Source organism: Montipora foliosa, chromosome 11, assembly GCF_036669935.1.
Source record: "Montipora foliosa isolate CH-2021 chromosome 11, ASM3666993v2, whole genome shotgun sequence".
Taxonomy (NCBI): domain Eukaryota; kingdom Metazoa; phylum Cnidaria; class Anthozoa; order Scleractinia; family Acroporidae; genus Montipora; species Montipora foliosa.
The window spans coordinates 31,284,463-31,306,962 of record NC_090879.1 but is presented as its reverse complement, the minus strand read 5'-3'; the positions used below and the strand labels follow the sequence as shown (position 1 = coordinate 31,306,962).

Below are 22,500 nucleotides of genomic sequence, written 5' to 3'. Positions count from 1 at the left end.
TGGTCCGACCGGGATTTAAACCCAGGTGGGGAAGGGAGGTTGGGGGCCTCAATTTCAAGCGAAAAATAAAACTTTAAAATAAATAAAAGATTTAAAATAATTTAAAAAACCATAAAACCTAAAAAAAAGAAAATTAACAGAAGGAAAATGTAGCATTTCCGAGCTTCAAGATTTCAAAATGTTCTGGCGGTGAATTCCCCCAGAACCTCCTACAAGTCAGCGTCTCCGCCGTCCCTGTCCTAACCTTCAAAAGATTCACTCTGGATAAAGTATAATACTCATATATTACACGACATTACAGGGATGAGGAATAATTAAATCTCCTGCACGAAAGAGCTTATCACTCTCCCAAATAGTACACCGTCTTTAGAATACCAGTACCTAAACCGTAAAAACCGGCAAAACAATTGTAACTTTTATGATATGAGCTTGTGATCAAGGATGAAATCAACGAAATCTTTTCAGGATCTTCAGTTGCGGAAAAACTTCTATTTGGTTTACTATTTTCGAGACGAGCGTGATTATTAGTTAATTTAAAGAAAATCGAAAATATGAGGCTTTGCCTTTCACTTGGATTTTGTTGAAAATTATTTAGGAGGGGAAGGGGGGCTTTTCAACTTTGGGGAATTTTCATTTATAGTGTTCAGGATATCCCGGAACGACAGAAATACACAACTTTCACTACTGGTAGCCTACATCGAGTGATTGTCTTTGCAAACATGTAAACGGTAATATTGCACGTCGGACGAGGGAGTGGCAATATTTGGCGGGAAAGCTGTTCTTAATACAAACTATATGAGATAACTTTAGCTCCCAGGAGAGATAAGAGCTGCACACTCCGAGTCATGACCACCGGATGGTCGTTACTCTCAAATTGAAGACAAAATATCTCCTTACCTTTTGCGTTTGAGGTCTGGGTTAAAGCAGTACCTTCGGCCACCAATGCAGTGTACTCTACTCCGGAATGTGTATCATTCCCCGGGAGCCTGGGTGACTTCAAGTGTCTTTTGTCCATGATGTAATAGCAAACAAAGAACAGAAGATAAAAAGGTGTCGCTACCACAATGGTGATTTGCGGCGACACACAGGCCCAGGTTGTCATGGCTACGAAAGAAAAATAAAGAGTAAAAACTGAGGGGGAATGCTCTTCTTGTCCAGAAGCTGTTTGTTAGGAGCATGTAAAACATTATCCGCTATCCAGTGGACAAATCAGTTGTTTTTGTTAAAAAGCAACTACACTAGCAGACCGCTTCTGCGGATATCTTTGAGATGAAGACAAAAGACGTGTGGAATCACTAAACCATTTGTACGCCATTTCAATCTCCCATACCCAGACAATTTGTGGCTTATCACTACACCAAGCTAAAAAAATGTGAAACGAAAATTTATTTTTCAGCGAGGCACTCTCAATCCCTGCGGAATCAATGAATGCTTAAAAGAAGATCTCTCAATTCTGATTGCCTAGGAGAAATGCAGTAACAAACCATACATTCTAATAGGTGAATGATCAAAGATATCCAATCAGATGCTATCCCTGGGTGGCGCAATTTTTGCGTGATAACGTGATACGGGTGCGTTCAATTGTATGATTTTTCTCGTGCAATTTGAAATAAATAAGCACTCCTATTGTTTGGCAAGCAATTCTCATGCTAAATGGAGCAGTCTGATTGGCTGGTTGTCGGTCGCGATTTTACAACACGGACCATTACCATGGAAAAGGTGCGTTTCCGTATTTTTTCTCTCTCCCGGGAAATTCAAATTGAGCGAAACAAAAAGGTTTAAAGCGGCATTTAGTTTTTTATCACAACAGTACAATAGACCAATTTCGATATATTACAATCCAGTCCTAAACAAAAGGCATCATCTCGACGCTTTGGAGAATAAATATAGGGATTTGTATGAGTTTATTCCCCAGAGCCTCGAGATCATGCAAAATTGGTCTATTATAGCAAGCGGAATTTAGTTTTAAGGTTACCGTTCAAAGTTCGGTGATGGAAGACTAAGATTACTAAAATTCAACAAGCGGAGAAGTGTCCAATCGCTCAAAAATACCTTTGAATTAGTAGGCTCCGTCCTTAAGGTTACCTTTCAAAGTTCGCTAATGGAAGACGAAGATTACGAAAATTTACCAATCGGAGAAGGACCCAGTGCTTTTCAGTTGGATAAGATCTTTTTTAACAAATAGAACTCAAGCCGTGCTCATCGGGAATGTCTTATCGGATTGGAAGCATACCCATGGAGGTATACCCCAAGGGACCAAGATGGGTGTCACCCTTTTCTCAGTTATGATAAATAGACTCCTAAAGGATTGGAATCTGAGAGCAAAATACGTTGATGATACCACAGTTGTAGAAATCCTGCCTCGCAATTCAATAAGCCTTCTCGATCTGGCTGTTAGGAACACACATTCATTTTGTACTGCCCATAAGATGAAGCTAAACCCTCGGAAGTGTAATGAAATGCTGATAAATTTTATGGAGTACCCGAACTCTGTAATTCCACCTATTTGTATTGGAAATCACCAGCTCGAACGTGTCTCATCTTTTAAATTACTTGGTGTTAAAATCAGAGACGATCTTAAATGGAATGACCACATAGACTATATTTATTGTAAGGCCGCCAAACGTTTATATACCCTAAGAGTGCTTAAAAGAGCTGGTGCAGCGAATAGCAATATCTCAAATATTTATAAGTCCTCTGTCAGATCTATTTTGGAATATGCCGTGGCTGCTTGGCAAGACATCCCTGAATATTTGTCATCTAGATTAGAATCTATACAAAGGAGAGCTCTTAAGGTAATACTTCCGGTGTTGGTTATAATTACTGGGTTGCCTTATAAGGCAAACCCAGTCGAGGTCTTCGTTTAGTTTGTTTGTTTTCTTTTTTTTCTTTTTTTTAGTTTTTTTTTTTTCCGTGTCGGCAAAAGTCTTGCCTGTCACTCCCCCGGTAAGTGGTGTCTTTGTGCGTAGAGCCTTCTGCGCGTATTTTCTTAGGATCGAGAGGGCAGTGGAACTGCGTAGATTTCTCTGGTGGATACAGTAGAATCATTAACTTAGCCAGCAATGGCGTCGAAAGTCATGTAACGCGATTGGCGTTTTAGTGGATCCTTAAAGAAAATATACCCTTATGGAGCTCAATAATGGAAAGTCAGTTGGATAAACTAGGAAGGCGTTGAAACAACAACACCAGGAACCTCAAATGCGACGAGTAATGGACTTCGACAACAATCTATCGCCCGTCGAGCCGAAATCAAAGTGAGCTTTATTTCGAAAATAATATTTTACCAAGTGTGCTGTTATGAAGAACACTGAAACCAAATGGAAAATTCTCTGGTAACTTATGGGTTCAACAAAGACAGAGAACGAATCGAACACCTTACGTGGATCTGTGATCAACTCTGCACAGTCTTCAGGTAAAAAAAATAATTGGAAAAGTGACAGCCAAGAATTATTTGAAAGAAAGCTTGTGTATTATTCAAGGAAAAGGTTCTTCATGGAAACGGTTTGATCCTGAAATTTAGTTTGTTGCAATATTGCGCATATTTGACACGATCATAGTTTCTTCTCTTCACGCACGTAATGAAATAGAAGGGGTTTTTGCCTGTAATTAATAGCAAATATGTTGTTTGTTTCAAAAAATTGTTCGCAGGAAAAGGTGGCCTTTATGAATTCATCATGTTTTATGATATGCGAGCTTAACTGGATAGTTTTTATGGCAATAGTAGAGCATTTTCTTGTCAAAATGAGGTTAGCGTCTTTCTGGTGTGTTAACTTAATTAAATCGTGAGTTTGTATTTGCCGTGTGCCGCGTAACCTTGATTTCCACTCTCAAAATTACCTCCGGAACCTACTTTTTGCGTAGAATAAGCCTTTAGAATGATGTTCTTGTCTTCTGTTGTGATACTAACGGTTCGGAATCATTTTGTGAAAAAATATTTAGAACGGATCACACGCGCAACTTGATAGCCCGATCATGCATAACATTCACTTGGCCTTTTGACATCCCATTGCAATTGAAAAACACTTGTAAAATATTCGCGGACCGGTCGATTTCTCCGAATTGATAAAGATTTTAAACAATAACTAAAAATTCCTGTGTTAAGAATTTTGTCATTGTAGTGTAAAGCCAAGAAATGAAGTTTATTTGGGAAGCCAACAATATTCCTTTACCTACCTTGGTTGTTAATCCAATTTATTACTACGACTTGCTAGTGGGAAGATTGTTTACATGAAAGTCACGTTTTTGCGAAATTTCAGTGTGATGAAATTATATCATTTGCGTGACAAATATCCCCTTTACTCTAAGGCAAAAACATTAAGATAGTAACAAACTTCATAATTATTTGACCATTTCTTGTACTATTGTGCTTGTCAGCATTGTGATTTGCGATAATTCGCAAGTCTGTTTTTTGTATCTCATAGATGTTTAGATTTTCAATTAAATGGCTCGCGATTGTGCAAATAGTTCACCCTGAAGTAAATAGTCCCATTGTGGTATTTTGTACAACACTGAAATCAAATTTCATTTATCATTGTTAGTCAAAAATTATTTGAAAGAAAGCTTGTTGCTATATTTCGCTTGATAATTCAAGTAAAGGGTTTGATGCTGAACACTGGTGGGAAATTTATTTAGTCGCGTTTTTGACACGGAGTGTGTTGGCAGCTTGTTTGCACGCACGCAATGAAATGGGAAGTTTTTTCTTCCCTCTAATAGCAAATATGTTGTTTGTTTCAATAAAATTACTTTGGGCTGGAAAAGGTTTTTGTAAGATTTTTCTGCCTGTTCTGAATATCGTTGTGTATTATCCAAGGTTAACTAATTTGCATATGTGTAATATTTGTTTACACGTCTTAAAAGTTTCGTTAATCTCATTTAGTGCGCACAGGGGAAGCTACCTCAGATCTTTGCCGCTTTTGGGGTTTGGTTTCGGACGCACTGGACTGACAAAAGTTGTTTGGCCCTTCCAAAAATGTCGACAAAATTTGGCTCAATTTTTCAAGCGTGGAAGCACTGAGAGTCTGAGACACAGTAAACTATTTGTGAACCACAAGTGTCAATCACACCGAAATAAACACCAAATACTCCGACTAAAAATAGAGATTAAAATTTTCTTGATTGACATTTTCCTTCAAATCATCATAATCATGGCATGTAAATTGACAAATCTGTCAGATTTCACTTCTGACAAAAATTTGTCCTGCTCCCAGGCAGAACGACGGCGTTTCGAAAGTTTGATAAGCCTTTACAAAATAATCACCGGTCGCACTTGTCTCAGGGAACTGGTGACAGACTTTTTCGCAAAATAAAAATTTGCCCTGTGCGTCCGGGCCCTTTCCATGATTGCCTCATAAAGAAAGAAATCTGTCAATCAATAAAAAACCGTTTCGAGTATGCGACATGCGAGGATGTTTTTTGCCCGTGGTGATTTGGCTATGAATTATGAAATCATTTTTCGGTAATGTTTATGAGCTGTTAGCTTTGCTTTGCGGCAGTACAGAGTTAAAACAGTCCATTTCTGTTCCTTCTGAATCTGTGATGATTCTGTGTATTATCTCGAGAACGTGACCAGCTATGTTTGCAGAATGGAGAACTTTTGTGGTGTCAGCAATCACTTGACATGCGAAATGAAATAGCTGATCATGATTGGAGGATTTCGATCCTCAGCATAATGCCTTGTTGACAGGGATGTTGACAGCCTGAATCACATGATTGAGAAGAACCATTTCAGTGTCACTCCTGCGCGATCAAATTGTGGTGAAGTTGGTTACTTTAGACCAGAGTTAGTAGACATTACGTGTTTTGTCGCCATGTGGCTTTTTGTTGTATTGAGCTTCTTGCTGGGAACGCTCAAACCACTCACTTATGCACACGCCGTTCGCGGTAGACCCACACTAAAAGATGTCATTGAGCGAATGTTTTGGCTCGGGTCGGTCCGCGAACTGAAAGAAAGCTATATTGAGAACAAATGTGCACTTAATGAGCAAATATATGAGAGTCATGATATGAACTACACTGATATGAACTGCATTGAAACCAAATACCAAACAAGAAAAGCACAGAACTGTGAAAGCCTCCAAGAGAAGAAAGTTGGTGAGCACAAAGTCAGTACTGATGCCATCGAGTCGCAGAAAGATAGTCTGCTGAGCCGGATGCATTTAGTTAAAATTCTGAAAAAGAAGGTGAATTTTCTATCCATTTGTATTATTATGGCTGTTTGTTTTCTGCAATTACTGAATTTCTGTGTATTTCGAGCTGTAATGCTATTTCATATTCAACTATTTGTATCGTTCGGAATCATCCTCACTAATGTTGTCAGCATTTTGTACCATGCTTGGTGCAGCGTTTTATGTTTGGATGAACCTATTTTGAATGCATTTAATGACTGTGACCTGTTTGAGAAAGGCGCACAGCTATCTGTTGTTGTCGATGTTGATAATGAAGAATCAATAAATGACTTGCAACTTCGATCTCGTTATGCAAAGTTTGTTTATTGTAAATGTTTAAAAGGGCGTCGCCATGTTGTTCAAAAGGATGGAGAACCAAGCAGAATTTCAGCGAAACAGCTAACGCGAGCTTTGCAGGAGAACATATTTGAGAATGCCGCACAGCCATCTGTTGTTGTGGATATTGATAACAAAGAATCAGTAAATGACTTGCAACTTCGATCTCGTTATGCTAAGTTTGTTTATTGTAAATGTGTAGGAGGGCGTCAACAAAGGGACCGAGAACCAAGCAGAATTCCAGTGAAACAGCTATCACGAGCCTTGCATAAGAGCAGATCTTTCAGGAAATTAGTTCGAAAATATATTAAAAAGAACATACCGAAATCTTCTGCCATGCATTTATTTACGAAATTGAGTGTACTTAATCGTAAGTTAGACTATTTGTATGTGAGACTAAGGTCTGCTACTAAGAAGAGGAGTACACAAAGGACGTGGTGGACAGCAAATCGAAGGAAAAAACCTAAAACTCGCCGTGGAAGAGTGAAACTTAGGTGTAACTATACTTCAGTAAGATCTGTTTATAAGAACGTTAACCATAGGATGAATCATACAGAGTTAAAGCTGTCTAATGATATAGAGAAAAACCCTGGGCCCATTGATCATACCAAAACTATTCAAGCGCCTTATAGTCAAGGCAATGTGGAAGTGTTCGGCCAGAATGCAGGCACTCAGTGTGTAGCAATGTCTCTTACTTCACTTATCTATAATTACAGGAATAATATTATCTCATCAGCAGACTTAATTAACATCATGAACATTGGTAATGAATTGTATTCTGGGTTATCTAGACTGTCCAGACAAACTTTCCTGTTGTTAACTGAGTTACCAGAAGTGCTGAATGTGTTTAATACAGATTATCAGCTTCAATACAGTTCAAGCTATAGTGGTACTATAAATGGTAGATCCATTATACATGGTTTGAGTTTCTGTATGCCTTTGGTTGATGCTTTGCTAACATTAGTAAGGCAAAACTACCAATCCTTTCTTTTAACAATTGAATGTAGTACTGTTTCTATGTACTGTACTCCAGGTGGTAAATTTAAAATATTTGATTCACATGCTAGGGATGCATTTGGTATGCCCCATTCTCGAGGAACATGTGTATTATTAGAAGCACAAAGTATACAGGATGTCACATGTTATTTGCAAACCCTGTATGAAAATTCAAATACATTGTTTGAGCTGATAGGTGTTCACATAACAAGACTAGAAAAGGACAATAATCACTTAGTTGATGAGGACAGTGAAATCTCTCAATCAGAACTTGCTGATGGTGGTAGAGAAATGGCGCATATTTCAACAAGAAACAATGAGTCTTTTATACGACTCAGTTGTGCTTTATCATTTTATAGCATTTGTTTTTCAGTGGTTAAGGCATGCACTTACTGGAATTCACAAACTGTAGAAGCAATTATTGACCATGGAAATGACTTTTACAAGAAACAATTTTCATGTCCTGATGAAAATCTCTGTTTACGCAAATTTCCAAACAAACTTCAAATATATGATGCAACTATTGATGTTGTCTTTACAGCACAAAAAGAAGGCATATTTAGTTGTGCATCCAGCAGTAGCAAACTCTTCCAGAACTTTATTTTGGATAACACAAGAGGCAATACTGGATTTATAATATGGTTTTCAAATTACTGTGCAAGTTGCATATTTCAGAACAATTCTAAGACTAAAACCATCAACTACTACTTAATAGTATTCCATAGTGATGGAACTTTAGATAAATTTCAAACTGTCAATGACAGCAACTTCCTTCTTCAAGCCCTTCTTAATACTGTTACAAAAATCAATACAACTAATAATTTAGAGGTAGCATACATTATCAGATTTCTAAACTGTTACAGTAATTTGTCAAGCACTTTAAGACAAAAGGTATTAAGGAAACACAAATCCAATAGGCAGAAAAATTCACTTGCCGAAAAACGAAGAGAAAGTTATGCAAACATGGAACCTAGTGCCAAACGAAAATACTTGGTTAGCAAAGCAGAATGGTACAAGTCATTAGATCCTACAGAGAAAGAAAAACTCTTGTCTGACAGAGCAGAGTGGTACAAATCACTAGATACTGCAAAAAAAGAACAACTCTTGTCTGACAGAGCAGAATGGTACAAATCACTAAATGCTGCAGAAAAAGAACAACTCTTGTCTGACAGGGCAGAGTGGTACAAATCACTAAATCCTGCAGAAAAAGAAAAACTCGTGTCTGACAGGGCAGAGAGGTACAAATCACTAGATCCTGCGGAAAAAGAAAAGCTCTTGTCTGACAGAGCAGAGTGGTACAAATCACTAAATCCTACAGAAAAAGAACAACTCTTGTCTGACAGGGCAGAATGGTACAAATCTCTAGATCCTGAAGAAAAAGAAAAACTCTTGTCTGACAGAGTAGAGAGGTACAAATCACTAGATCCTGCAGAAAAAGAAAAGCTCTTGTCTGACAGAGCAGAGTGGTACAAATCACTAAATCCTGCAGAAAAAGAACAACTCTTGTCTGACAGGGCAGAGTGGTACAAATCTCTAGATCCTGCAGAAAAAGAAAAACTCTTGTCTGACAGAGCAGAAAGGTACAAATCGCTAGAGCCTGCAGAAAAAGAAAAGCTCTTGTCTGACAGAGCAGTGTGGTACAAGTCACTAGATCCTGCAGAAAAAGAACTGATAAATAAACAAAAAAAGCGGAACTATGATGCAATGGAACCACTCATTAAGGCACAATACTTGAACAATAAAAAACAAGAATATTGCAGCATGAATCCTGTAAAAAAGCAAAAAATAATAAAGTGCATAAGTGATGCAGCAAAAATTTCTAGAAAAAAGGCAAACGATGTTCAGCATAAATTGGATCACTACATATCAGTATTTCAGAATAAGATCAGAGAGGGACCATATTACATATGTTCAGTTTGTCATCGAATACTGTATAGAAAAACAGTTATGTTACTTAAAGAAAATAAATACAGCGTACACCGTCTTTTCACTGAGATAAAGTCATTTGATGACAAACAATACATATGTAGAACATGTCATGCAAAAGTTTCAAAAGGGCAAGTACCATGTCAAGCTGTAGGTAATAAACTGGAAGTTGATAGAATACCACCAGAACTCTCAGTACTAGAAAAACTTGAACAAATATTAATAGCACAGAGGATAGTTTTTGAAAAGATAGTGGTAATGCCTAAAGGCCAACAGAGGAAGATTAAAGGAGCAATATGCAATATACCAGTTGAATGTGATCAAACATGTACTACATTGCCACGTCCTCCTGAAAGGTCAGGTATAATCATGTTGAAACTAAAGAGAAAAATGGAGTTTAGAGGACATGTTTATTTTCAAGCTGTGCGACCTCAACTAATATTAAATGCTCTGATGTGGCTCAAAATGAATAATCCCTTGTATGATAATATATGTATAGACATTGACAAAATAGATAGGCATCTTAAAACATTGCAACAAAATGATGTTAATTTAGACGATTCAACTTTGAATAATGACAACCACTCTACTGAATCTGGTATAAGTGATGACACTTCTTCACACTATGAAAATGGTGAGAATGTCAGCACACTGGCAGATGAAGAAAATGACGATCCTTTAAATGAATATCGAGCACCAACAAGTGAAACTTGCTTGCAGTCTGTAATACCAAATTATCCTGTAACTGTTGAGCAAAATGATAATGTATCATCTCAAGGACACGAAGTCTATGCTATTGCACCTGGTGAAAGTAAACATCCAGTTTCCTTCATGGCAGACAAGCAATGTGAAGAACTAGCATTTCCTATTTTGTTTCCAAAAGGAAAGTATGGGTACTCTGTCAACCGAGAAATAAAGTTGTCGCCAGTTAAGTACTTCAATGCAAGACTTTTAAATCACAGTGGTAGATTTGCTACCAATCCTGAATATCTCTTCTTTGCTCAGTTCATCATAGAACAGAAGAAAGTATCAGATAGCATCAATATTGCTCTGAAAAAAATGCATGGCCAGCGTCTTACTGCTTCTCAAATAAGATCAAATAATATGCAAAATTTACAAAATCTTATTTGTCAAGATCAGGCTTATTTATTTTTGAGGCAAATTCCAGGAACACCACCTTATTGGCAAAAATTTATGTATGAAGTAGTAGCTATGGTGAAACAGCTTGGAATACCAACATGGTTTATGACATTATCCTGTGCTGACCTTAGGTGGCCTGAACTGTTTCAGATTATTGCAAGAACACAAGGCAAAAATCTAACGAATGAACAAGTTGATGCTTTATCTTATAATGAAAGATGCTCAATGCTGAATGTAAATCCTGTTGTTGTTGCTAAGCACTTTCAATATAGAGTTGAAACATTCTTCACTGAAATTCTTCTAACTAATGCAAACCCAATTGGTAAAATAGTATACTATGCACTCCGCATTGAGTTTCAGATGAGAGGCTCTCCTCACTTACATGCCTTAATATGGACATCAGATTGCCCTGAACTAACACATGATACCAAGGAAGCTTATATCCATTTCATAGATGAACATATGCAGGCATGCCTTCCTGATCAGAGTCAAGACCCTGAGTTACATGAGCTTGTAAAAACCTACCAAAAGCACAGTCATTCAAAGACGTGTAGAAAATACAAAAACATTAAATGTAGGTTTAATTTTGGGCACTTTTTTACAAACAAGACTATTGTGGCTGAACCTCTTTCTGATGATTTAGATCCAGAAAAAAAGACGAGTACCATAGACAGACAAAACGAAATCCTTAGACTAGTTAAAGAAAAAATAGATGAAGTGTTAAATCCCAGTAAGGCAAACTATAATCCTACATTAACAGAAGCTGATATTTTCAAATCTGTAAACATAACTGAAGAGCAATATTATTGGGCTTTATCCATTTCACCCGACTCAGACTATGAGCTGCACCTTAAAAGACCAACAAACAGCTGTTTTATTAATAATTATTTTATTGCTGGTATTAAGGGTTTTAGAGCGAATGTTGACTTGCAACCTGTATTTAACCACTACAAGTGCATAACTTACGTGTGCTCATATTTTACCAAGGATGAGACTGAATGCTCACAGGCAATTATGAATGCTGCAAAGGAAGCTAAGAAAGAAAACTTGAGTGTCAGGGATAGCTTAAAAAGAATTGGTGCTGCTTTCCTCTCTACCAGAGAAGTCAGTTCACAAGAATGTGTTTACAGATGCATGCCTGAACTATGGTTACGAAAAATATTCCCTGCAACAGTTTTTGTAAGCACTGATCTACCAGAAAAAAGGGTACGCATTGCAAAATCACCAGAAGAACTTGATGAACTGGATAATGAAAGTACTGATATCTTTAAATCAAATATTATTGATCGATACACTTTAAGACCACAGTGTATTCCTTCTGTAGATAGGCTATGTCTGGCAGAGTTTGCTGCATACTATTATAAAGAATACAAAAAGGACTGCCAAGAAACAGCTGATGCTCAACCTGAGGTTTTAACTGACGATGTCATTGAATTACATCACAATTGTGATCCTGATACATCACCTCCAGACAAAATAAGATTAATGAACACGCATGAAGTTATGAAGTGTAGAAAAGTAAAAGCTGTTATAAGATATCACAAGCCAAACAAAGCAAAAGAACCTGAACTGTATTTTCATCATCTCCTGATGCTTTACTACCCATGGAGAGATGAAACAAGTCTTTTAGGAAGTGATCAAACATATGCTTCTAAATTCTATGAGCATGAAGTACAAGCTGAAGTGGAACGAAACAGAGAGAATTTTGAGCCTGATGCTGATGCTGTTACAGAAGCACTTGATTTTCTTCGAAATAACCAGGGCAATATCATCCACTCCAGCTATGATTCTATGAATGACCAGGAAAATGCAGATTTACAATCTGAAGAGCAAGATGATTCAGTACCAAACGAGTCATTTAATGAACAATTACCTACACATCTTGTTTCATCATCAGAAACTGAGAATCATTCAAACCTTGGAATGATAACATACAACCAGCCAACAGAAATTAGTGATGATAAGCTACGGGAGTGTGTTAGATCATTGAACAAAAAACAGCGCTATGCTTATGATATAATTCTCACCTGGTGTAGAAGTAAAATGAAAAACATGAATAGTCGAAAACCTGAAGAAGTAAAACCAATACATTTATTTATAACTGGTGGAGCAGGTGCTGGTAAAAGTCACTTGATCCAAACAATCTACCACACTGTCACAAAGACCTTTAGACATCCTCCGATGAACCCTGAATTACCTACAGTTCTTTTAATGGCACCTACTGGAGTTGCTGCTATTAACATAGATGGGACAACAATAAACACTGCCTTGGCAATTCCCAAAGAAACAGGTGATAATTTATCTCCAATGTCTGACCAAAAGAAAACACAAATGAGAATGTTACTAGCTGACCTCAAGTTGATCATAATAGATGAAATCTCTATGGTTGCTAACAATACTTTGCTTCATATCCACCAAAGACTAAACGAAATTTTTGGCACATCAAATGTTCACCTGTTTGCAGGCATTAGCATTCTTGCTATTGGTGACATGTATCAACTACCACCAATACGCAGGAAACCTGTTTTTGCAAATTACAAAAATGATGTGTTTAACTTGTGCCACCCATGGCACCTGTTCACAATGATAGAGCTTGTTGATATCATGAGGCAGAAGGATGACCAGCCATTTGCTGAACTTCTGAATAGGTTCCGTACAGCAACTCAAACTGAAGAAGATATCAAATGCATCCAATCTAGATCTATAGATCCATCAGATGTTAATTACCCATCAGATGCTCTTCACATCTGGGCTGAAAATAATCCAGTCAATCGACACAATGAAATGAAATTGCACCAAATACCTGCACAGTTGTTTAACCTTAAAGCCACAGATCAGTACCCTCCTAATGTATCACAGCAAGATATTAACAGAATTTTAGCTAGACCCAGGTCTGAAACTGGTGGACTTGATGCTAATATCTGTATAAAGGAATCTGCTAGAGTTATGTTAACCAACAACATTGATATACCAGATAGACTTATAAATGGTCAACTAGGAACTATTGTTAAAATTGATGTAAATCAAAATAACAAAAAACCCACCATTATCTACGTAAAATTTGATGATGCCAAAGCTGGCAACAATTTAATTCAAAAGAGTACTAGTAGTTTTGTGCGACAAAACAGAGTTGTACCCATAGTACCTGTCCTAGCAAAAATTAAAATACATCCAAATAAACCTTCTTCTCCAGAAATACAGAGAATGCAATTCCCTTTAACATTGGCTTACGCTGTTAGCATTCACAAAGTACAGGGATTGTCACTTAACAGTCTCGTCATTAGTTTTGAGTTGGTCAAACAGAGATCATTCAATTATGGTCAGGTATATGTTGCACTGAGCCGAGCAACCTCTTTAAATGGTATTCACATTCTAGGAAAAATTAACAGCAAACATGTGAAAGCAGATCCTCGGGTACATAAAGAATATGAAAGACTGCGAGAAATTTCAAAACCCATGGGAACTAGTGAAAAATATAAGGAAAATTCAATGCTCACTATATGTCTATTAAACATACGATCACTCAAAAAACATAGTGTAGATATCAAGTGTGATGCAAACATAAAGAACAGTGATCTAATTGCACTGACAGAAACACAACTTGTACCTCATAGCAATGATACTGACATAAAATCTCATCTACTACCATTTACTCTCTACAGGCAAGATCATCCTACTGATAGATTTTTAAGTTTGGCACTGTGTGCCAGAAGATCAATAGAAACTAAGGAACATGAATACTTTCCACAAGTAAATGCAATGAAATTTGTAATAATTTTGAATACATCTACAACTATGCGTCCCAATTTTACAGTTCTTTTTCTTTACCGAAAGAACAACTCAAATATAATACAGTATGTAAGTCATCTACGAAATATCCTTGGCACTTATCCAATTGACATCATTCTTGGTGATTTCAATATCAACTACTTAAATGATGATAGCACAAGACCGCTAAAATCTTTAATGACCTCTCTAGGTTATTCACAGTTTGTACAAAGTCCAACTTTTGTCTCATCAGGAAACATACTTGACCAAATTTACCTAAAAACAACAAAATTTGACATCATAGAGAATACTGTAATTAGTGTCTACTACTCTGACCATGATGCTGTTAAAATATCCATAAAATATAACAAAGATATTTAAATATTTGTATTTATTTAAACTGTCATGCAAAGCATATAATATTTATTTAGAGCAATAACTGTAAATATAAAATTTTCATAAATGTACAAATGTGTCTTGGCAGGAACCATGATACTGATAAAATATCCATATGCTACATTGTAGCTATATAACTAAAATGATATTATGAAACTTTCATGCAAGGATCTTTTACAATGAAAATGAAAGAACTCTTCTAGAGATTTTGAAAAAAGTTGTCGCAAAGACCTGGCAAAGAGATCACAAGTCCAACTAGAACAAAACTGGAAATTCATAAAATCCTAATCTACCACAGTGTCCTCAAAAGCAGACAAATTGGTGCACCACCTTGACAAGTTTCGTCTTAAATATTATAAACATTTATCTATAATATTATTATTGTTATTATATGACATCATTTGACTTAAGCAAAGCAGATTAAATCTAAGGCTCTGCAACCAGTGGAGAGAAAACCATGTTCAATACACAATAATGTAATTGGAACAAGCAGAGATTTTGATAATCATCTATCAATCAATTTGAAATTACCAAGAAAATTTTTTTTCTAGAAGTTGGTAAATTCTATCAATTCCTTTGTCAAAAAGGATCATGTTCATATGCCACAAGAACTTCCAAACTTGCCCAAGAACCTGAGGAGACAATCTTTCTTTCTAAGCTAGAAGTTCCCATAACCAGAATGGGAGACTTCAGAGGTCTGTTCACAAGCATTTTACAAGGCACCACCATATGGTGCCTCACCCCCTTCCAGTGCCCTGCACCACGAGACGGTAAGTTTACATATTACTTTGTATCTTTCATCTTACTCAGATATTCCCAGGCAGGACTCTTAATAACTATAAACGACAGGCATGCTTCTCATATGACGTACCAGTTCAGACCACCATTAAAGGAGCCTAACATAAGTAAAGTTAAGTTTGTGGAGTTACTTCTTCTCGTTTCCTGTTTTTTGCAATAAAATTACGTTCGAAGTTGGGCTTTTCCCACTTTTTTGGCCATTTCAGGGCGGGCTCAAAAACTAAGTCAGGAGCCTATTGTGAGGTACATGTATGATATGGGGAACAGAGATTTCGTAATCAACAGAAACACTTGGTAAACACAAGTGCTGCTGTGGATATTTTCTTTGTTGCTTTGCTGTTTTTTCGTGGACTCAATATTCACAACAAACATCAGTCTAAACACTGCTTCTCACATGTCTTCCCCATATCATACATCATGAGCTGCAAAAATGACCTCTGACTCCTCCACTCTGAGCCACAATGCTGACAGCCTAAAATTGGAATAAAAGCTTTTTTTTAGGTGGAAGAGCGACGGATATGCCAGGAAAAAAGTTGAAAACTTTATTGTGTATGGTCTAAAGTTTAAACAAAAAATCCTTCTTTTTTTTGCCTTCAGTTCCCCTTTAAAAAAATAATATAATAAAATAAAATAAAAGTAATAATAATAATAATAATAATAATAAATATTATTATTATTATTATTATTATTATTATCATTATTATTATTGTAAAAACAATAAAAGAAATATTTCAAAAGGCCACCTTATTTACAATAACGAATACTTATTGATAAAAATAAAATCTGGAACCTTGTTATTAAATATCTTTTTCTCTTTTAGGGTGTTAGGATGAAAATTCCATCAACGACATGTATTTATCAGAGGATCATAGGTAAGACTCTTACTAAAGGAATTCTGATTTCTTTTTTCTTGGTTTGCACGTAACATGCTGAAAAATACATCTTTCAAAAGTCCCCCAGTTGTTGATATGAAAATATCTTTTCGCTCTTTTCATGGTCCCATTGCTTGCATATTTTGTCTGTTATGTAAATTCCTTTAAAACCAAAAACACTTGGGACGAACCCACATTCATCTTCCGTAAAAGTTAAAAGTCCTAAAAGTTTTCTCATTTCCTTTTTTTGCAGAAATACAATGTACATCCAACAAGAGAACAATTCTTAGGCTGTTAAGTAAAAACTCAAGTGAAGTTATGATCCTCGCAGTTATGAAAACAATTCTAGCAATTGCGTAGAAAAGCCTGAAAAATTCAGGACTTCAACAGGGTCTCAACCCATGACCTTGCGATACCAGTGTGACGCTCTAACCAACTGAGCCATGAAGCCACTGTCTTTGGAAGCTGGTCATTTGTGGATTCAAGTGATCCCACGATGAATGAAGCAATGAACGAAATGATACATGAGCATTACTGATCATGTAAATGCTCGGCATCTATGGTCAGAAACAGATGGGCTCCTGCTATGATCTAGGATTCCAAAAGATTTATATCAAGAGACTGCAAAAGTATCGTACAAACACCTTAAATCAGAAGCAGTGAACCGTTACACTGACAGTACTTTGATAAACTCTGACAGTAGAATGGAAGACCCAAGCAACTGCACAGAACATTGATCTTCGATCACGCCAAGAGGAAGCCTACGAGCAACAAACAAACTTTTGCCCGCCAAAACCACAGAGATTGCCATATGACAGAATAAAGTCCAAACTCCAAATGTGTTAAAAGGATTTATTCCATATTACACCCACGTAAGACTTAACTCCTCGACAACATTCAAGCTTGAACGGTTTACAATACACTTCTGAGACGATTCCACACAATCCTGCTTCAGCTCGGTCCCATGCCAATTATTAACTTTACCGCGGTCCTATTACAGTTGTTGGATATCACAAACTTGTCACGTAACAATTCCTTTCACGGTTTCTAAATGGAAGGAAAAATGTGGCTAGTATAATGCTTCAAATAACACACAAATGGTTCTCTGAAAACCGACTTACAGAACACGCTTGAACCTCTTCAGATACGGTAAAACTGTGAAGTCCGCCAAATAACAAAACAACATGGCAGGCAAACTCTCACATGGTCCTCGAACCGCGCGAAATTGGATACTAAGCACACAAGCCAAACCGCTGATCAAACTTGAATTTACAAAAATAATTTTATGATAATAGCCTTTCTCCACCGAAATCAACTCACTTCCAGCCCAACCAAGCTTTAAACTCAAAAAACTTGTAATTACTTCAAGCTTACCTGTATAGAAGAAATAACTACATATGTTGTACAACGTCTAATCTAATGCCTCCTCGTGTATCCTAAATTAAACTCTCAACAATGAAGAAAACCTGAATTCATCGTTTTTTACTTGCTCCCCGCAACTAAGTACCATTTCACCACACAGCCGGCTTAGAGAATCGAGCGGCCCTGAGAATGAATGAGAAATATGCTGCATCCGCATTCAATCCCCTGGCCTTCTTCTTCCATTGTAGGAGTTACCAGGAGTACCTATTGCATTCTTAAACTTTTTTTCTTCGGATTGCCACATCCACCATTACTCTGAGAAAAATCCACTTACCACCCAACTGAGTGTCCCAGTGTTTCGCTCCTGGTGTAACACTTACAAACGGGCAACCCAGTTTACGCTCACGGAGCGTCTAGTTTATAAGGAAGCCCTGACCATATCTGGCCTTCCAAGTCTAGAAGTCAGGCGAGAAACATTGAGTAGGAAGTTCATTGCGACGTGGAAACTCCGCCCTGAGGCTAATGTTTATAATGTTCCTTACAATCTTAGATCTGGGAGTGAAAAGTCCGTTCGCCAGGAGGCAAGAACCAAGAGAGCTAATGATTTTATAACTTTTAGATTTCTAGATTGATCATTATGTAGATTTTACATTAGTATACCTTAATTATTTTTAATAGTTTTGTAAATGATACCGCTTGATAATTCAGTTTATACATAGTTCTAACTGCAAAGAGTGGATTAAACGATATATATATATTAAATGAAAAAACAATCAAATCATTTCCATGCGGTTCATCAAGCTTTTTATGCTAATTTCCGGTTAGCTATTTATAATTACTATCTGAAGTCTTTTCGCCGGTCAATTTAGTGTTTATGTTCTCTAGATGAATTAAGCTCTTTACCAAATGAAACTGAGAAATTAATTAGTTTTCAGACTATTTTTCAGTCGCTTTTACAAAAAGGAAGAATGCTTGCTTCTGTGTTGACATAGACAACGGGATCACCAAAATGCTCGGAAAAAACCGGTTTCAAACCGCCGTCAATGTTTACCTGGAAGATTAAATATTTGCCTTGTATTTTCTCCTAGTATATATCACACAAGTGAATTGCTTTCTGCGCATTCTGGTTGGCGGCTAGCTCGGAGGTGAATAGCAAGCCGTACTAAACAGAGAAAAACAAAAAGGCTTCCACGGTGTTGCCTCTGTTCGGTTACCGATGGGCAAATTTTACCGATAAAGTCGGCTGATTAATCAACTTTTTGTGGTATATACTAAAACTATTATTCACCTCAGTGTCAGTGAAAGTGATGGATATCACCTTCTATTTACTTTGACGTCGGTGAATATTGTTAATCATAACTAAAGAAAAAAAGAATGTCAACACAATTTGGCGCTAACTGGCGAAAATTGAGCGTGTTTAACTTTCGGCCTCCTGTGTGATTCACAGTGAATTTCGTGTGGAAACGATCTAAAAATTAACAGAAGATTCCAGGATTGTTCCTTGTCGTGATTGTCTTGGTTATGCCACAAATAAAACTAGGGCTCAGCATGGCATACAGAATAGGTGGTGGTTTTCTTTTTACGCCATCGCAGCCGGGACAAAAGATCTCTCCATCAGCAATTATACATTTTATTATTGTTGTCTGTGTCTCTAGAGATTGGTTGCAAACCTCCCATTTTGCTTCAAGGCGACAGATAAACAATGCGGCGAGACAAGTGGGTGAGGAAGAATGCATAAAAAAACACGCTTACGTGTGCTAGAGACTATCATGACCAGTGAAAAACAACAAATCTAAAAACAAACGGTTCAATATAGGCCTAATAATCGCGTTTGTTTGTAAGAGTTCCTCTGGATATATAATTTACTATTCATGGTTTTGAAAGAAACGTCCAATTGGGCCTTGCTAATTGGGTACTGTTATGTTCGCTTCGTTCTTTTGTTTTATGGATATCAATTGTCTCGGATCCGGTATATGAAAGACTAGTCCAACTTTCTTTCACCCATATACGTAGTCAACCAAATCGAGGATCAAACGGAAGTCCAACATTTTTTCCGCGAATTGTGGATAAGAAGTCACTACTTACCCATATAATAGAGCGGAGCCATTGCAAAGCCTGTCCCCGTTCCAGATGAAAAGGCACTCAGACAAACTTCGAGATAAAACGATGTCAGAGCGGACACTGTTGTTTCACCAGCTCCTAACGCAAACGACGTTAGAGCGATACCGAATAGCTTCCAATGGATCTCGTTAGCAATTGCAAACACAAGTGCTCCGCAAATGTACGACAGACCCACGGCAGTGATACGAACAGAATAAGATATAGTTTGCATGAAGTAAGGAGCAATTAAACACGCAACAAGATTAGGCAGAGTATTGGCCACGAGAACTGTGGATGTTTGTATAAAGGTCCCCGCTAAGATGTCTTGTGCGCCGGCTACAGCAAGCGAGTTAGTCCCACAGAGAAGAGCTCCAAATACGAAAAACGCAGTGATTGTACCGATAGTTTCGCGTTCCGGATGACCACTGCTCTTGTCGATATTCCCCGTCTCTCTCATTTCGGCTTTATCAACCGTATCCTGTGTGTCTCGATTGCGTTAAATGAAAATGACAATCTAATTTTTCTGTGACTAACAAAAAAGGCAAGCTAGCAAAAAAATTGTATCGATCGTCATGCAGTTTTTCTTCTAAAGGCGAGCTCGATTCATCCACTTGTATCAAGTGTGTCTCATACACAACACATTAAACGCTGATTAACAATATCAACTTGAAGGTAATCATATGTAAAAATATACGGTGATCAATAAGAATTAAACCTGACCAAGAGCCATATTTGCATACTAAAAGAAAATGAAAATTTTTCATAACAATATATAGTTCAATTCCCAAAAGAATATTTCACTCCTCCAACATGGTCGCTCTTTATTATTTTCTTTTTTTACTCACCACGGGCACCGTGACGTCATGTGAAAACACTCTATCCATCAAATCGGAGGGATATAAACTTAAAGCTATATATATTATTCACCGGCTGGGAGGTCCGTGTAGGGCCGAAAAACTGTGCTCGAGGTCTTGAGGCGGCAGGCTGAGGGACGTAGTAAAGGCCGAGGGCACAGTTTTTCCCTAGACGGACCGACCCGGGCCAACCCGGTGAATAACGCATTTATTTTTTCCACTTTTTTTCCCCTTAGGGAACGTCTTTCTACGCGCTCTACGTCGCACTGTCACAGTTGAAATTAACTTATAACTGAAAAAAGTGCCACAAATAAAACTAGGGCTCAGCATGGCATACAGAACTAAGTGGTGGTTTTCTGTTTACGTCATCGCAGCCGGGACAAAAGATCTCTCCATCAGCAATTATACATTTTATCATTGTTGTCTGTGTCTCTAGAGATTGGTTGCAAACCTCCCATTTTGCTTCAGGGCGACAGATAAACAATGTGGCGAGACAAGTGGGTGAGGAAGAATGCATAAAAAAACACGCTTACGTGTGCTAGAGACTATCATGACCAGTGAAAAACAACAAATCTAAAAACAAACGGTTCAATATAGGCCTAATAATCGCGTTTGTTTGTAAGAGTTCCTCTGGATATATGATTTACTATTCATGGTTTTGAAAGAAACGTCCAACTTTCGGGTAGACTTTCATATACCGGACAAAAAGGCGAAGTACAAAAGAACCACTGTTATTCCGATTAGGCCTTGCTAATTGGGTATTGTTATGTTCGCTTCGTTCTTTTGTTTTATGGATATCAATTGTCTCGAATCCGGTATACGTAGTCAACCAAATCGAGGATCAAACGGAAGTCCAACATTTTTTCCGCGAATTGTGGATAAGAAATCACTACTTACCCATATAATAGAGCGGAGCCATTGCAAAGCCTGTCCCCGTTCCAGATGAAAAGGCACTCAGACAAACTTCGAGATAAAACGATGTCAGAGCGGATACTGTTGTTTCACCAGCTCCTAAAGCAAACGACGTTAGAGCGATACCGAATAGCTTCCAATGGATCTCGTTAGCAATTGCAAACACAAGTGCTCCGCAAATGTATGACAGACCCACGGCAGCGATGCGAACAGAATAAGGGATAGTTTGCATGAAGTAAGGAGCAATTAAACACGCAACAAGATTAGGCAGAGTATTGGCCACGAGAACTGTGGATGTTTGTATAAAAGTCCCCGCTAAGATGTCTTGTGCGCCGGCTACAGCAAGCGAGTTAGTCCCACAGAGAAGAGCTCCAAATACGAAAAACGCAATGATTGTGCTGATAGCTTCGCGTTCCGGATGACCACTGTTCGTGTCGACATCCTCTGCCTTTCTCATTTCGACTTTACCAACCGTATCCTGTGTGTCTCGATTGCGTTAAATGAAAATGACGGTCCAATTTTTCTGTGACCAACAAAAAAGGCAAGCTAGCAAAAAAACTGTATCGATCGTCAGTTTTTCTTCGATTAAAGGCGAGCTCGATTCATCGACTTGTATCGTGTGTGTGTCATACACAACACTTTAAACGCTGATTAACATTATCAACTTGAAGGTAATCACATGTAAAAATATTCGGTGATATGACCCATTCATGACGAATCTCTACAACAATGACTTCCGCGATCAATAGGAATAGGCCACTTGCACTAAGAGGTCACGTGACCAATGCTTCCCTTAAACAGTGAGTTGTAATCTTGCTGTTGCCAAAAATTGACAGAACACATAAAAATTATCTTACACCTGAAATTTGAGAAGAA

The 22,500-nt window shown here is 37.5% G+C and overlaps 2 protein-coding genes across 2 annotated transcripts in view; one reads left to right on the top strand and one right to left on the bottom strand.

Moving 5' to 3' along the window:
• The window catches only part of LOC137974685 (uncharacterized), a 25,621-nt gene extending 3,905 nt beyond the window's left edge, over nucleotides 1-21,716 (bottom strand). Inside the window, exons 1-3 of the mRNA XM_068821623.1 lie at nucleotides 21,610-21,716; nucleotides 19,844-20,387; nucleotides 898-1,104 (exon numbers count right to left, since the gene is read on the bottom strand). Of these exons, the coding sequence (XP_068677724.1) occupies nucleotides 898-1,104; nucleotides 19,844-20,315 (679 nt within the window). The 5' untranslated portion in view covers nucleotides 20,316-20,387; nucleotides 21,610-21,716. The remainder of the gene's footprint in view (nucleotides 1-897; nucleotides 1,105-19,843; nucleotides 20,388-21,609) is intronic.
• LOC137975383 (uncharacterized) lies at nucleotides 13,167-14,711 on the top strand. Its single transcript, XM_068822490.1, has one exon. The coding sequence runs from the start codon at nucleotides 13,167-13,169 to the stop codon at nucleotides 14,709-14,711; it is 1,545 nt and encodes a 514-aa protein (XP_068678591.1).
• Nucleotides 21,717-22,500: the final 784 nt, after the last annotated feature.